Here is a 15488-nt window from a genome sequence, read left to right on the forward strand (position 1 = left end):
TTTCAAATCAACATTCCTCAAATAATATTGGGTTTTTATCCAATTGACCCCAAACTTCCCTGTTTAACGTGAGTTAAAGTCAGCACAGCATCACTTAGGCCTACATGTGCTATTGTAAGTTTGCTATATTCAGTACGTTTTTTCTGCGTCTGACATTAAAAAATATCCCCCCAAACCCCACAGACACATTCGAAACATCGGAGTCAATCGTGCAGCTTTGATGTCGAGCTGGAGGAGGGGTGGAGGGCGAGGGCGATGTGCATGACAATACCCCGCAGAATCCGTGGCACATTTCAAGGCGCGCGTCATCTCGAGCCGCAGCCTTGTCCAAACGCAGTAATGGTTGGGGAACCGATCACACATATTATGTCCCTTTCATATCGAACCCTTTAAATGGAGTCATGGCAGGATGATATAAATATCGGGTTACCCCGCAAGGTTACCCTTTAATTGACGTAATATATGGATTGGAGCTCATCGCCAGAACAGAACTGGAGCGAGTCTGAAAGGTAAAGGCTGGTTCCAGGATGCAGACTTGAGAATGTGAATGTTGGCATTATTGAAAAGGCTGTGGTCTAACAATATTGTTGGCAGGTTTCCGGAATAAAAGCTTGATAGTTGGTTGTTTTAAAATTACAATGGTCGTTGAATGTAAAATCGAAAATATCTACTGGAATTGTGTTTTCCAAAATACTCAGCCTGCAAAAATGTATCTGCGCGGTTTGTACAAGGCCTTTATTATTTGGTTTTAAGAGTAGATTTGCATCATCTCAATGGAACAACGGACAGATCTAAAAATATGTATATTGTGTTGGTTGTGTTGGGATATCTATATGACTAGATACACATTTTGAAGGAAAATAATTACCCCGTTGTCACGTTATTCGTACTCGCTATACATTATGCAAATTAGGCCATTAATTAGGTCATGTTGTTAATATATTTAAATACCTACGTACGCCTGGAAATGTTTTCAATACGTTTAAGCATAAGTATTAATTAATATTTTGATGTACAGATTTGAATGTTGTACACATGACTTTATCAATAGGGGGCATCAGCGCTTGGCTTGGGATGAAATAAGTGCAAGAACTGACAAATAGCACATTAGACAATGTTCATCAATAAGGCTAGCCTGAAAAAGGAAGCGAAAAGCGATTCCGGTCCTAAAATTAGAATACCATTTCGGACAGTTCCGGCGCAAGTCCAGCACTGGGGGGCATGTAACGTCCCACGAGTCACGTGACACCTGAGGGGTACAAAATTGTCAGCATCAACTGACATATTGATACCATGGCAAGCTTCAGATACATTTCGATTTGGGGTTCTTGACAACAGGCATCCTTCATGCACAAGATGAGTAATGGTAACTTATGACAATAAGGCCTGTCTTCATCTCGAGGAGATGTGAAAGTAACATTGGAGAAACAGTCAAACGGTTATTGTGTTTTAATTGTCCAGTTATTTATGGCAAAACAGTCGTCTCACTTTAGTCACTTCAGTCATAAGAGAATATAAGAGGGCTGTTTTCTTATTTCATGCTCGTTAATGTCAGTAATAACAAACATAGTTAACCCATCTCTGTGTCTAATAAATAGCTGTGGGTTTGGTCTGGACTGGAGAAATGTAACTCCTCTCAAATTCATAGACAGCACTATGACCATCAAATTCATAGACAGCACTATGACCATCAAATTCATAGACCAAGGCCTGACCATTAATCATATGGATAATGCAGGGCATTTCTTTTATACTTTTGCATTGTTTACATCATACATCATATTAAAAAAGGGCTTAAAATTAGGGCTCTGATTAATTAAAGAGAAATCTTAAACTTATAAAATCCAAAATGTATTCAGCTGTTTCAATTGAGTTTATGATTAATTTCAGATAGGTAACAGACTTTGGGGGAGAGGGGGAGAGTGTTTTGTTCACCCAGCAGCAGCAGGGCTGTGGGCCCTGTGTGTGTTTGTTTGTGGGTATGTTTGTGTGTGGGTAGGCTATGGGCCCTGTGTGCGTTTGTGTGTGGGTGTGTATGTTTGTGTGTGGGTAGGTGTGTGTATGACTCTGAGAGCAGCAGCTGTGTGATGTTGGTTTTGGGGGAGTAGCTGGATGTAGCAGGGGGCTGTGAGTCATGGTGGAATTAAACTCTGACCCCATGTGGCTTCCACCCCACCCCCCCAACCTCTCACCCCCTCATCCTCCACCCCCTGAATCTATCCCCCAGTGTGAACCCCTACTCTCCTGTTGAGGTGTTAATGGGGGTACACTGATGGTAATAAAGGGGGTGGAGGTCCTCTTGCGCCATTTGACAATGTGTAATATGACCAGTGTGTGATCCTCGAACATGGTCTGTCAATTTCTGAGAGACGGTATTGACCAAACAGAGGCAGAAATATGTGAGTGTGTGTGTGTGTGTGCAAGGGTGCAATGTGCATTTGTACAGTATGTGTGTATGATCCCGGTTTTACTGTGTAGTCTACTAAGCCTGTATGGTTCCTGTGTTTTAGGGACAGTGCTGTAGAAGAGGAGTCCTCATCCAGGAGCACAGGTCACATGACAGGTAAGCCCCTTTTATTTGGTCTTGCTGATTGCCAGTGGAAGGCTTGTGTGTGATTACACTGTAATGAAAAATATAACTGCTGTCACTATGTACGAAAGCAGGGAATTGGTTAGTCGGGGTTGCCTTGTGATATTGACCTGTGGTTGTTAGCCAGAGTAAAGGTATCCGCCAGGATTGCTGGTCCCGGCTAACATCCCGTTTGAGCAAGTGGTGTGGCGAAAAGCAGCACAGCTTGGCGGGATTTCTTCCGGAGGATGCATGATTTGATCTTTGACTCTCTCAAGCCTGGGGTAGTTGCTGCGTTGAGACGAGGAACTGAAATGCAAAATAATTTGTTAAAAAATGGGGTGCATCTTTTCCTACGTTCTTTCTTTAGATGCAGGTAGTGGAGAAACAGACAGCTCTCCTCCTCTCCAACCTCACACTCTGAGAGAGTTTGAACAGGTAAGATCTCTTACTCGTTTTGGGCCTAACTAAAGCCTCCTGAATACCATGTTGTTAACTCGTTGTCTCCATCTTGTGGCTCCAGAATGTACTGAGCAAGGCAATCTGAGATGGGTCTGTTTAGAGACCCAGCATTCTTCCTAAACATGTGACCTCACCAGGGAAAACTCTGAGCCCTAGGAAGTGGTTTTTCCTGATCATCTGGACATCATGTTTGTCTTGTTTGTTGCTCCAATTGCTGGCAGATGCACTTTTGAGGGATCATCCAAACAAACCTAACACAATTTCTTCATCACAGCCTGGCTTAAAACTAAAACATATTTTCAAAACCAATTTTCATTGTGACAAGAAATATTTATCAATCATGCGCATCTTTCTTTTGCACCACTCAATTGGTTCAACATCACCTCCAATTTTACCCCACGTTTCAACTCCACCTCCCACTTAACCCCACACTTCAACTCCACCTCCCACTTAACCCCACGCTTCAACTCCACCTCCCACTTAACCCCACGCTTCAACTCCACCTCCCACTTAACCCCACGTTTCAACTCCACCTCCCACTTAACCCCACACTTCAACTCCACCTCCCACTTAACCCCACGTTTCAACTCCACCTCCCACTTAACCCCACGCTTCAACTCCACCTCCCACTTAACCCCACGCTTCAACTCCACCTCCCACTTAACCCCACACTTCAACTCCACCTCCCACTTAACCCCACGTTTCAACTCCACCTCCCACTTAACCCCACGCTTCAACTCCACCTCCCACTTAACCCCACGCTTCAACTCCACCTCCCACTTAACCCCACACTTCAACTCCACCTCCCACTTAACCCCACGCCTCAATCCCGTTCGTTACCTATTCAACCCATGCTTATACCTCACTTCCCATTTAATCCTACAATTCTACCTGAACACAAATTCAACCCCATGCTTCTCTCTCAGCTACTATAAACCCAGGCCTCTACCTCACCTCCCATTCTTCCCACTTCATGTCCTCCTTCATTCCCCTAACTCTCTGTTATTCACATTCAGTGACTAACCTAGTACGTCTTGTTGTTGCTAAACATACGTGATGATATCATCCTTGTGTTATGGGCTGGATCAGTCAGCTCGTCGCCTGGCCCATGTCTCTGAGGTAAATTATTTCAAGAAAATGATTTGCATCTGTAGTCCTTAATGGACAGCTACTGAATCTACAGGGGTGGCGAGGTCAACATATGATGATGTCACAGCTGCCCAGTCTGTCTGTCCGGGAATCAGTGTATAGCCAACAAAATACTAATTGAAAAGCCAGCAAGACACTGTGTCGGCCCACCCTGAGAAGTCCTTCAATGCCAATTACCACCCCACGTCTCACATTGAATTGCATTACGTTAAGGCAGCATGTGACTTAGTGTTAGTAGAGATGTCATCTATAGAACGGATGTATCTGAACCGGGTAGACTGATGGCGGAAGGATCAGGAATCCCCTGTATTGATTAAGACCCGAGAAGAGGATGGAATCCATATCACTGAGAGGATGTGGTCAGGAGACAACTGTTTACAGGGTATATTTTAGTTGACGAGTTTTACTAAGCCATCAGCTAACCTATGGATTTTACAGCATCAAGCATCTTTTTTACAGCATCAAGCAGTCCTATCACAAAGACTGTGATAGGACTGTTACAGTTCAGAATTAAATTTATGGTGTCAGAAATTTTATATAAAAAGGAGCTACAAAATGAACACCAACTTACTGTCTAACATGCTTCTGGGTCAGAACAAATTCAGCAGGTCTTGGAATACATTCTACATATGTCTGGGATCTTATAGGCGTGATTCATAGGCCATTTAATCAGTCTTATATCACTGAAGCTCCTTTCAAATGTACCCCAACAAAAACCTCCCTTTGAAGAAGTCACTACAATCTCTTCAAAATGACCAACAAACCTAATGTGATGGGATGTTAGTTTCCACGTGTGGAAGAACCTGCTTTCAGTATACCGGTCATTTGTAACCCCCATGTACTTAGGTATTCCCTGTTTGTTTTGGTGGTTTCCTGAACAATATATCTGCCTGAAGTACCCGTGAACAATAATCGGTTTGGATGATCCTAACAAAAAGCTAAGATGAGTGTGTTGCATTAAAGCGTTTTGGCTAGTCGGGTTACATGTCAGGAGGCATTTAGATCAACAGAACCCTAGCATTTCTTCCTTTACCCCTATTTCTTTCTCTCCCTTTTCACTCTCAGTCTTCCGCTGTCTGTGGTGATTTTCTAACATGCCTGCGATCCAGTGAAGATGACCCCAGTGCACTCCCCCTCTCCCCCCTCTCCCCACCCCTCTCTTCCTCTCTCTGAGGTGATCTTCTTACATGTCGAGTGTGCGTGTGTGTGATCCTGTATAGCTGCCCCCCCCCCTCCCCCCCGCTGCTCTCTCCCCCTGTCACTCTCCTCTCTCCCTCTCCTCGTCACCCTCCAGGATTCCGGGCGTGTTTGTGACAGTAAAATAAGCTCCCCGCGTTTCGGCCCCCTTCTCCAGAACACACCATGGAGTCGGCATGGCCACAGCTCTGACCGCTCGGGCCGCAGAGTAGCCCTCTGCTCCGTTAGACGGCCCCACACACTCCTGTGTGTTTACGGGTCAGAGGGAATGCGTGTCGGTTCGGATTCCTTGTGGCTTCCTTGAGCTTACAGTTGTTTTGGTTCATTTTTTTATAGTTTTTTCCCAGTGGGCACCCGAAGACTGAGGACTGATATATACTATGTCCCGCAGGAAGAGGATATAGAATGTCTAACGGTTACCAGTCTCAATGGGCTGTATTACAGATATGTCAAATGATTCCCGTATTTTTTTACGGGTGTCTTTTTTTCCTTTAGTACGGCCATGTCAAATGGTTCCTGTACCCTTTGACCTATAAGACAAAGATTTGCCATTGTTTTTAATGGACATGTCTAACAGTTACCGTACTCTGTCGCAGCATCTCAATGACCTGAAGAAGGAGAACTTCAGCCTCAAGCTCCGCATCTACTTCCTGGAGGAGAGGATCCAGCAAAAGTATGAGGACAGCAGTGACCATGTCTACCGCACGGTGAGGAACTAGAACAAACACTTATACTAATGTATCCTGTTGAAATATATTGTAATAGATTCAAAATAGATTCTAACTCTAAGTTGTGGCGCAGAGCTTGACAGAACCGAACACTTCTTAAGCATATCTGTAGAGAATCTAGGTCCTGAAGCGCCTCAATTACTGCGGGCTTCTTTCCGTTGAGGCACAGAAATGATAAGAATATCTGGTCTTTTCATAATGAGTATTGTTCAGGTGATCTTAGAAATCAGAAGAACTTGATTTGGAACAGATTTGGAACCAAACAGGTTTTGTTTCCCTTGTGGAGAATCTAGCATGTCCATCCCTTGTGATGTCATTGTCCTTCCCAGTTCCCTGCTACAAAGATGACCACTCCGGGTACTGAAGTTACTCTGTTGTGTTCATCTGTTCTGTTTGGTGTCTGTTATCTATCTGGATCTTTTGGATGAGATTAGATGCATTCAAATGTAATTAAACAAACTGAAAACATAGGGACTCATATATGTGTTTGCGTTTAATCCTATCCAATAGCCAGTACCCAGGTTAGATAACGTGGGGCCTGTGGGCTCTGAGTAGAATGTAGCACTCATATGACAACGGATTACACTCGATTGCTTGTACTGCTTTGAGCCATTGAGTAGTGTGTGTTTATATATCTGGCTTTGTTGTGTGTCAAATGTGTTTGTCAGTATTGTACAGTCTGTGTCAGTGTGTGGTTGTGTATTCTACAGTCTGTGTCAGTGTATTGTTGTGTATTCTACAGTCTGTGTCAGTGTGTTGTTGTATATTCTACAGTCTGTGTCAGTGTGTTGTTGTGTATTCTACAGTCTGTGTCAGTGTGTTGTTGTAAATTCTACAGTCTTTGTCAGTGTGTTGTTGTGTATTCTACAGTCTGTGTCAGTGTGTTGTTGTGTATTCTACAGTCTGTGTCAGTGTGTTGTTGTATATTCTACAGTCTTTGTCAGTGTTTTGTTGTGTATTCTACAGTCTGTGTGTTGTTGTGTATTCTACAGTCAGTGTGTTGTTGTGTATTCTACAGTCTGTGTCAGTGTGTTGTTGTGTATTCTACAGTCTGTGTCAGTGTGTTGTTGTTTATTCTACAGTCTTTGTCAGTGTGTTGTTGTGTATTCTACAGTCTGTGTCAGTGTGTTGTTGTATATTCTACAGTCTGTGTCAGTGTGTTGTTGTGTATTCTACAGTCTGTGACAGTGTGTTGTTGTGTATTCTACAGTCTGTGTCAGTGTGTTGTTTTGTATTCTACAGTCTGTGTCAGTGTGTTGTTGTGTATTCTACAGTCTGTGTCAGTGTGTTGTTGTGTATTCTACAGTCAGTGTGTTGTTGTATATTCTACATTCTGTGTCAGTGTGTTGTTGTATATTGTACAGTCTGTGTCAGTGTGTTGTTGTATATTCTACAGTCTGTGTCAGTGTGTTGTTGTGTATTCTACAGTCTGTGTCAGTGTGTTGTTGTATATTCTACAGTCTGTGTCAGTGTGTTGTTGTGTATTCTACAGTCTGTGTCAGTGTGTTGTTGTATATTCTACTGTCTGTGTCAGTGTGTTGTTGTATATTCTACTGTCTGTGTCAGTGTGTTGTTGTGTATTCTACAGTCTGTATCAGTGGGCTGTCATTTGACTGAGTCCTAGGTCAGTATTCTGTCACCAGTCTATCATACCAGAATGTCTCTTCACTCTCCCCAGTCTGTTTGATCTCTGTTTCATTTGGATTACTGGATATTGTTATTGTTGGGGTGCACATACAGTAAAAAGTGTGGCCTCACTTTCTGACAAGGTTGGCACACAGACAGCCCCTAATCCCATGGATAGGGCAACAGTCTGGGGTATAGGGTGCTAGCCTGTTGTGTGACCTCAGAGATGCATGTTACAAAGCATTGTGAGGGAAGGTTGTGTGTGTGTGTGTGTGTGTTCTAGATGTATCTGTGTAAGGCGATACTGTAAGTCAGCTGTTGTCTGTGAACATGTGAAAATTGAAAAATACATAAAATCTCCAGAATTTCCATCAACTCCACTCCATTGAGGTAGAAAGATTAGTCTGCCTTAGTGTCGGTCTGTGTGTGTGTCTGTATGAGTATCTTTTTTCTAATGTATTCTTTTTTAGATCCTAATCTCCTGACACAAGAATCACATAACAATATGGCTGGTCTAATCCAAACCAACAGAACGCAAATGTACTCATACTTATCCTACTTTATCTCTGGTCTGATCCCAATAAACACATAACCTCTTTCATCTCTGCATGCTACAACTAACTGAGTGGAGGAAGACAAACTCTCCCTTTCATGTTTTAATTGGATATTAAGCCCAATAGGGCTCCATATCTCATACCGTAAGGATAAAGCTTTATCAGATTAATGAGTCTTTAATTGGAGAATTGATTTCACATCTTCAAATGCAAATTAAGGGAGTCTGATGACGATGTGGTCTCTTCATTATTAACCAGGTTTCTATCAAGATCCAGTCCAATAATTACAGAGGGTTTAATTCTGGTGACATTATACACAACACTTGACCAACACATTGAACTTTAGATTTGAATTTGACATTTAAAAAGTAATAAATAAAATGCATGTTCTTATGTCATCACATTGTTATCTAATTCTCAACAAGTTGGTTTGGTGCCAACCCATTATTGTTAGGAAAGCTTCAGATCGGTTACCAATTTAATGGACACCAAACTATTGTATCAGAAGGTTATGGTATAAATTAGTTATTTCAAGGTGGTGAGTTAGTAGGTGAAAGGAGGAAACACAATGGTGTGTCAGTAATTAATTATATTTTTTAAACTTTGACCTTCCATGTATGCCATGGCCGGATAGCTCATGTTCACCATCTGGAATCGTTTTGGGTGTTTTGGTTTGATTCACTGCATGTCATGGTATGTGTGGACAGTACTATGTATGTGGCCTATGTGTGTGTGTGTGTGTGTGTGTGTGTACCTGCATATGCCTAGTGTGCTTTTAGCCCCAGTCCTCGGCCAATCATGGCAGTCATGTATCACTCCTGTGCATGCCTAGTTATAAGGGGAACTGTTGCTGTGGGCCAAGCGACTGTGGGGGCAGGAATAGCAGGTGCATGATGGGCTGCTATATTTAGAGCGGTGGGAATGACAGGAAAACATTGCAGTTACTGTCTGCCTGCCAAGCAGTGGCTAACAATGTGAAGAGTAACGCTTTAAAAATAACGTTTTAAATGGATTGGCTTTTAAAACAGACTATGTGTTGTGCTGTTGATAAATAACTGAAAGTTGCTCTGGATAAGAATGTCTGCTAAACCACTGCTGGGATATTGAGGATTGCTATTGGGTCATTAACTATGGTTAATTATTCCTGCAGATTAGCCCTGTTGACCTAACCCCACATTTTCCAGCGGGGTCAGGTGTCGACTGGTGTAGGCAGACAAGCACCAACAATGAAATGTCTTTTTATGTGGCGACTGTTTTGGTGTGGACGAGCTAGGCAGACATGTACAGAGGTCTGGGTGTGTGTCTGTGTGCTTTTCAGGGTACTTAGGGCCGTGTTAAGAACATAGTTGCGCTGAGACATGCATTGGAAACTCTCTGGCCAGAAGACAAAGCTGTTTAATAGGGTTAAATAGACTATAACTCCACAGACCTGTCAGATAGATATGAGAGAGACATTTGTACTTTTCCAGGTAAGATAGAGGGCTCAAATAGGCAACAAAGCACTGAATTCTATAGTTCGGTTAATTGACTGTTTAATGTTAACTGCTTTTCTCAGGGATAGAGTGACAGATTATTACTCAGAGGTTCAATTTAGCAACCTTTGGGTTACTGGTCAGATAATCCCACCACTTGTCTACCTACCGCTCCAAACATGTGATCTATGTTCATCAAGAGAGGGAAAATGAACCTGCCCTTTGTCGGTTCAGGGTTACAACCAGACAAATGAACCCCAGTCACTTTTTCAATCCATTTCCAGAGCCCTGTCCTGGTTCAGAGCCGTACTCTGCTTCAGTGTGTCTAATGCCGCAGATGAATAAGGTGTCTATCTTAACTCTGGCCTTGTTCCCATAAGCCCCAGTGCTACTCTGCATTCCCCTGGCCGAAATATATCCCGTATAACAGCAGAGAGCCATGTTCCCTCTGATGTTACAGTACATCCCCATACCATACGCTGTTGGGAAATCCTGCACTGATTCATACGCTGTTGGGAAATCAGTGCAGGAAAGAGGAGAGGAGTGGGAGGGGTGTCAGGTGTACGTGGTTATTTGGGAGTGTAAGGGGAGAGTTTTGATGGCTGGCCAGTTGTGGGAATGTGTTAGAGTGGATCGGAGACACTGGAAGAGGTTTGTTTTGAGACACAAATTTAAACAGGTTGTCGCAGTTGTGACCCAATATTGGTATTGCATTGTTTGTTTTCTGAAGAAAAATGATCATGCTATCGATAATAAATGTCACAGTTACGGTGTATTGCACAAGGAAAGAACATTTCCAACTGTCAAAAATGCTTATATTTTTCATGAACAGTGTTGTAAAGCTCACTTGTTGGAGATCATAAAGCATGCTAAATCCCCCTGATAATACATGTAGATCTATATTAAAAATACTGCTATTAAAGAATTGTATTTTTACAGAGAGTGAAAATATAAATGTGCATGTTAATTACAGTTTCTGCAGCCATTCTATCTGGTTAACGAATAAGACCCATTCAATGCCTCACTGTAAGAGATAAAGTGTCGGTGCATCTGAATGTTTGAAGGTTACACCGTGTCCCCTGCATGTCAGGGCTCTTTTCATGGCAACATTGTTCGTTTTATAACCATCTAATCTCTCATCTGGAGAATCCCTGCTCAAAGACAGCTGAGAGAAAATAGAAAAGGTCAAAACCTGCACTAAGGAACCAGCACAGACTCAGCTACAGTTTATACCATAGTCCATCTACAGTCCATCTACAGTCCATCTACAGTCCATGTACAGTCCATTTACAGTCCATGTACAGTCCTTCTATATTCCATCTAAAGTTCATCTTTAGTCCATCTACAGTCCATCTCTAGTCCATTTACCATACATTTTTGTCCATCTACAGTCCACCTACATTTCCTATGTCTTACAGTAAATTGTGCATACCATTACCCCCTGTACTTCGTTAGAGTTTCATGACCATGTTCATGTCTCTATTTGAGATTAATCTTCTGAGATCAATCAATAGGATGATGAGGATGATGACACTACATAATTCCAAGCTTTTGTACATTACGTTTTTCTCTTCCATCTGTTTCAGAATATCGAGTTGAAGGTAGAAGTGGAGAGCTTGAAGCAGGAGCTACAAGAGAAACAAGACCTTCTCGACAAGGCTCTGTAAGTACCGAACAAAGAATATTGACTGTTGACTGTGGAGTGTATTGACCTCTGATATCTCATCTGAATATCTGACACTTCTTACCATCCAGCAGCGGGGGTGGGGATGGAGCTATGCGACAGCTTGGTTATTACATAACGGTGCTTGCAGTGTATGAAGTCCATGCAAACGTGTGCACACACAGGGTTACAGCCACAAGTGAGAAGAAATTTCAGCAGAATGTTGACTTTGACCACCACATAATGTCAAATCTATACTTTCAGTAATGTGCTTTACACAAAGCTGAGCATTACCAATTTTATCTACAAACTACCGGCCCCTTTGCCTGTTCCCATGTCTGTGCACTGTCTCATTTTAGGATTATTTGCACTCAGAATTTTAAGTGGCTCTGGCTGAGAATGTCTGTCATATGACTTGAATGTAAACATTTAAATGTAATCCGTTTTTCAGTTTGTAGGAGGTTGCATTATTGGATTTATTATACACTTGGTAACCTTTATTAGCACAGTGACAGGATGTCTGCAAAGGTCACTATTCTAATTTCAGCTAGCATTGTCTGAATGCAGACACTTAATGTACAAATCGTATCCCCAAGCTCATACGACTCTGGGGAAGCGATAAACGGCATCACTGACAAAATCCTGAACTATCTCTTTGATGTCTTTGCAAGGTACATAGGATGTGTTAACAGTTCATTTTGTGTCTGTTACTCAGTTTATAAAGCACGGTGCTTGAAAAGCCCATTTTGCAGTTGTGGGTTTGATCGTAACGAGGGACTAAACAGGTTGTCTCAGTTGCGACCCAACATTTGCATTGCATTTGCATTGTTTGTTTTCTGAAGAAAAATAATCATGCTATAGATAGTTAATGTAGCGGTTTTATTATATTGCGCAAAAGTAAAACGTGTATGAGCTCACTAGTAAGCTGCTGAAGCACTAACATTTACCTATAGATATGCTGATATGACCACATTTTACTTTCATGCAGGAATACAATTTGCCTGTATTTTACAGTCGTCCAATGTAGATGGTCTTCTAACTGGATGACAGACCTCTAGTAGCGAGAGTCTGAGGAATAGATTAGGGACCACAGAGAACCTCAGAGGTACCAACTAAAGTTCAGAGATAACACCACAGCTCCTGTTTCAACCAACAGCTGGTACAGTGAGAGGACCGGACACGCACACAAGAACAGGCACAAACACACACGCACACACAAGGACCATGCAAAGACACACACACACATTTGTTTTTGTACCATTGTGGGGAACTGAGACTTAATCCGAACCAAAAATCCATGTTGTTATTCCCTAGCCCTGTACCCAACCCTAAACTAACCCTAACCTAAGCCTACCCAACCCTAATCTAACCCAACATTACTCTCAGAAACCTAAATGTTACGGTTAAACCTAACCTAACCCTAACCTAACCTTAACCTAACCACAACATTACCCTCAGGAACCTAAATGTTACGGTTTAACCTAACCAAGTCCAAATGCCTGCCCTTAAACCTAAAAGGAACCCCAAGTCTAACACTATTCTATTCCCAGTTGTACGTTTTAGCATAACCCTAACCCCTAATCCAGGAATTGTATTTTACTTTGTGGGGACATCCGTACACATAAATATGGATTATACACATAGAAGAAGGGGCACACAGACACACACACAGGAACAGTCACAGATACACACACATTCATGAAACACTGTATCCACACATGTATGCACATACACGTACACATGCAGTCCTTGTGTCCATCCCAGTGGGATTGCACACTCCGCAGCTCCAAAGGGCAAAGCTGATATCTTGGCGAACAGTCAGGGATATGGAAGGCAATACCTGGCACGTCAGCCCCCGACCCTCCACCCTATAGCCCTTGCCCGTTGCCACTAGGCTGTTCATTTAATATACCCCAAGGAGGATAATCCATTTGATAGAGGTATTCTGTGTATTCATCAGATAGCTGAGATTGATGCCCCCCCCCCCCCCCAACCCTGGCCTGTAGCTAAACCCTGAGAGAGATTGATGACCAGTGTACATCAGTTGTCAGCTCAACAGCTGGTGTGGTCGTACATTTTGTTTTGCCTGCCGTTCTGTTGAACTGGCATAATTAGCAATGTATTAATCTATTACCGTTTTAAAAAAGAAAATCATATACCAAAATAAAATATGTTAAACATTTAAAGTACATAACAGTATTTTATATGTCACATCTTATTCCTGTCCCTCAAAGAATTGACTTTAAAATGATCATTTTAGTCTATAAAGCTACCACTGGCATGGGACCTGTCTACTTATCTGACCCTATGAACCTCCAATTCCCAAGTATGTTTTATATATTCTCCAATCTTGTTACAAAACAGATCAGGAAAAAGTAATTTGTTTTAAAATGTACATTTTGTTGACTAAGGAGAACACACTAAATCCTATAGTCACTTTTTTACCAAATGTAATCACTTTTTCAACTCGCATGTTCATTTACAGTAATTGCCTTCACAAAGCAAATTTTTATATTATTCTGTTGTCTGTTGTTAAAATCAACTGTGTTGTTTTTATGCAATCATTTAACTGTTATGAAACATTTGGCTTTTAAACTGGTTTGTCTACTGGAGATATAGAGAACGTACATGGGTAATAAAATGTAGGTCTTTAAAATAGTGACATGTACAACATTACACAGCCGGTTCAAAATAATCCTAGTTAAATAATATAATACTAGTTATGTGAGCTGCTGTCTGCCATAGTCAGGCTGTCTGAGCTAAAACCAGAAGAGAGGAAAAATAGAACGTATGCAAGGAGACAGGTTGGCGTCTGCCATTTTGGGATCCAGAGCAGGAATTCTTTCATGGCGCAGTTGAGTTGACTCAGCAAAACAGATGCTTGAAGATGCACACACATCTGATGTTTTCATGGTGCTTTTACTAAGTGCACTCAATAAAAGTGTACACCCTACCCTGGGTGTGCCTGGTCTCTATTCGCAGCTGGTAAGCGTAGGGTATCCTATAGCTTGTATGATTCATATGACATCATCTCCTGACTGTGTTTCAAATTTAAAATAAACCAGGACTTTACGGGTCAGCCCACTGTCAATGACTGTTGGTAATTATTGATATTCACCATGTTTCTTCTTATTTTCTTTCTGTGAGAGGAGAACAGAAGAAAGGCTGACCAATCACAAAGCCCCCTGTTTTTTCCTCTTGACCAATAGTAATGCTCCCTTTTTCGCTATCCTCTCTTCTGATAGGTCAACAGCAGAGAGCCTGTCCAGTCACAATGAGGCAGAGCTGCAGAGACGGTGTGAGGAGAGACAGCAGGAGATTGACCACATGCAGGAGTTGCTGCAAACCAAGATACAACTCCTGCAGGAGGTACGCACATAATTAACCTCTTTGAATAATGCTTTTGTTCTCTCTTTAGAGAACATTAGCTAATTGATTGTTTTAATTGGTTTAGATACATAGACTGAACTACAGACCTTTTCATTTGTTTTCCCTAGGAGGCCCAGCTAGCTCGAGGTGAGGCTGAAAGGATGGCCTCCCTGGTAAGGTCTAGCTCCCAGCCCCTCTTGGAGAATATGGAGGACGGCCGAGAGGAGGAGACACCCCGGCCCCAGTCTTACAACGCCCCATTACAACCCAACAGAGACAGGTGAATACAGAAAAGCTGACCTAAATGTTAACTTTTAAACATTCCCACTTATCCCAATCCCACTGGCCCCTCTCGCCCTGTGTCTATGATACTGATCCCTCTCTCCCTGTGTCCATGGTACTGAACCCTCTCTCCCTGTGTCCATGGTACTGATCCCTGTGTCCATGGTACTGATCCCTCTCTCCCTGTGTCCATGGTACTAAACCCTCTCTCCCTGTGTCCATGGTACTGATCCCTCTCTCCCTGTGTCCATGGTACTGATCCTTGTGTCCATGGTACTGATCCCTCTCTCCCTGTGTCCATGGTACTGAACCCTCTCTCCCTGTGTCCATGGTACTGATCCCTGTGTCCATGGTACTGATCCCTCTCTCCCTGTGTCCATGGAACTGAACCCTCTCTCCCTGTGTCCATGGTACTGA

At 42.5% G+C, this 15488-nt stretch overlaps 1 protein-coding gene across 1 annotated transcript in view; it reads left to right on the forward strand.

The window, feature by feature from the left end:
* Positions 1-290: 290 nt before the first annotated feature.
* Positions 291-15488, forward strand: part of LOC105021153 (myomegalin) — a 51958-nt gene continuing 36760 nt past the window's right edge. The window contains exons 1-7 of the mRNA XM_029118814.2: positions 291-509; positions 2511-2563; positions 2940-3007; positions 5974-6084; positions 11344-11420; positions 14666-14789; positions 14918-15069. Of these exons, the coding sequence (XP_028974647.2) occupies positions 463-509; positions 2511-2563; positions 2940-3007; positions 5974-6084; positions 11344-11420; positions 14666-14789; positions 14918-15069 (632 nt within the window). The 5' untranslated portion in view covers positions 291-462. The remainder of the gene's footprint in view (positions 510-2510; positions 2564-2939; positions 3008-5973; positions 6085-11343; positions 11421-14665; positions 14790-14917; positions 15070-15488) is intronic.

The sequence above is a fragment of the Esox lucius genome, chromosome 3 (genome assembly GCF_011004845.1).
Source record: "Esox lucius isolate fEsoLuc1 chromosome 3, fEsoLuc1.pri, whole genome shotgun sequence".
In the NCBI taxonomy this organism is placed as follows: domain Eukaryota; kingdom Metazoa; phylum Chordata; class Actinopteri; order Esociformes; family Esocidae; genus Esox; species Esox lucius.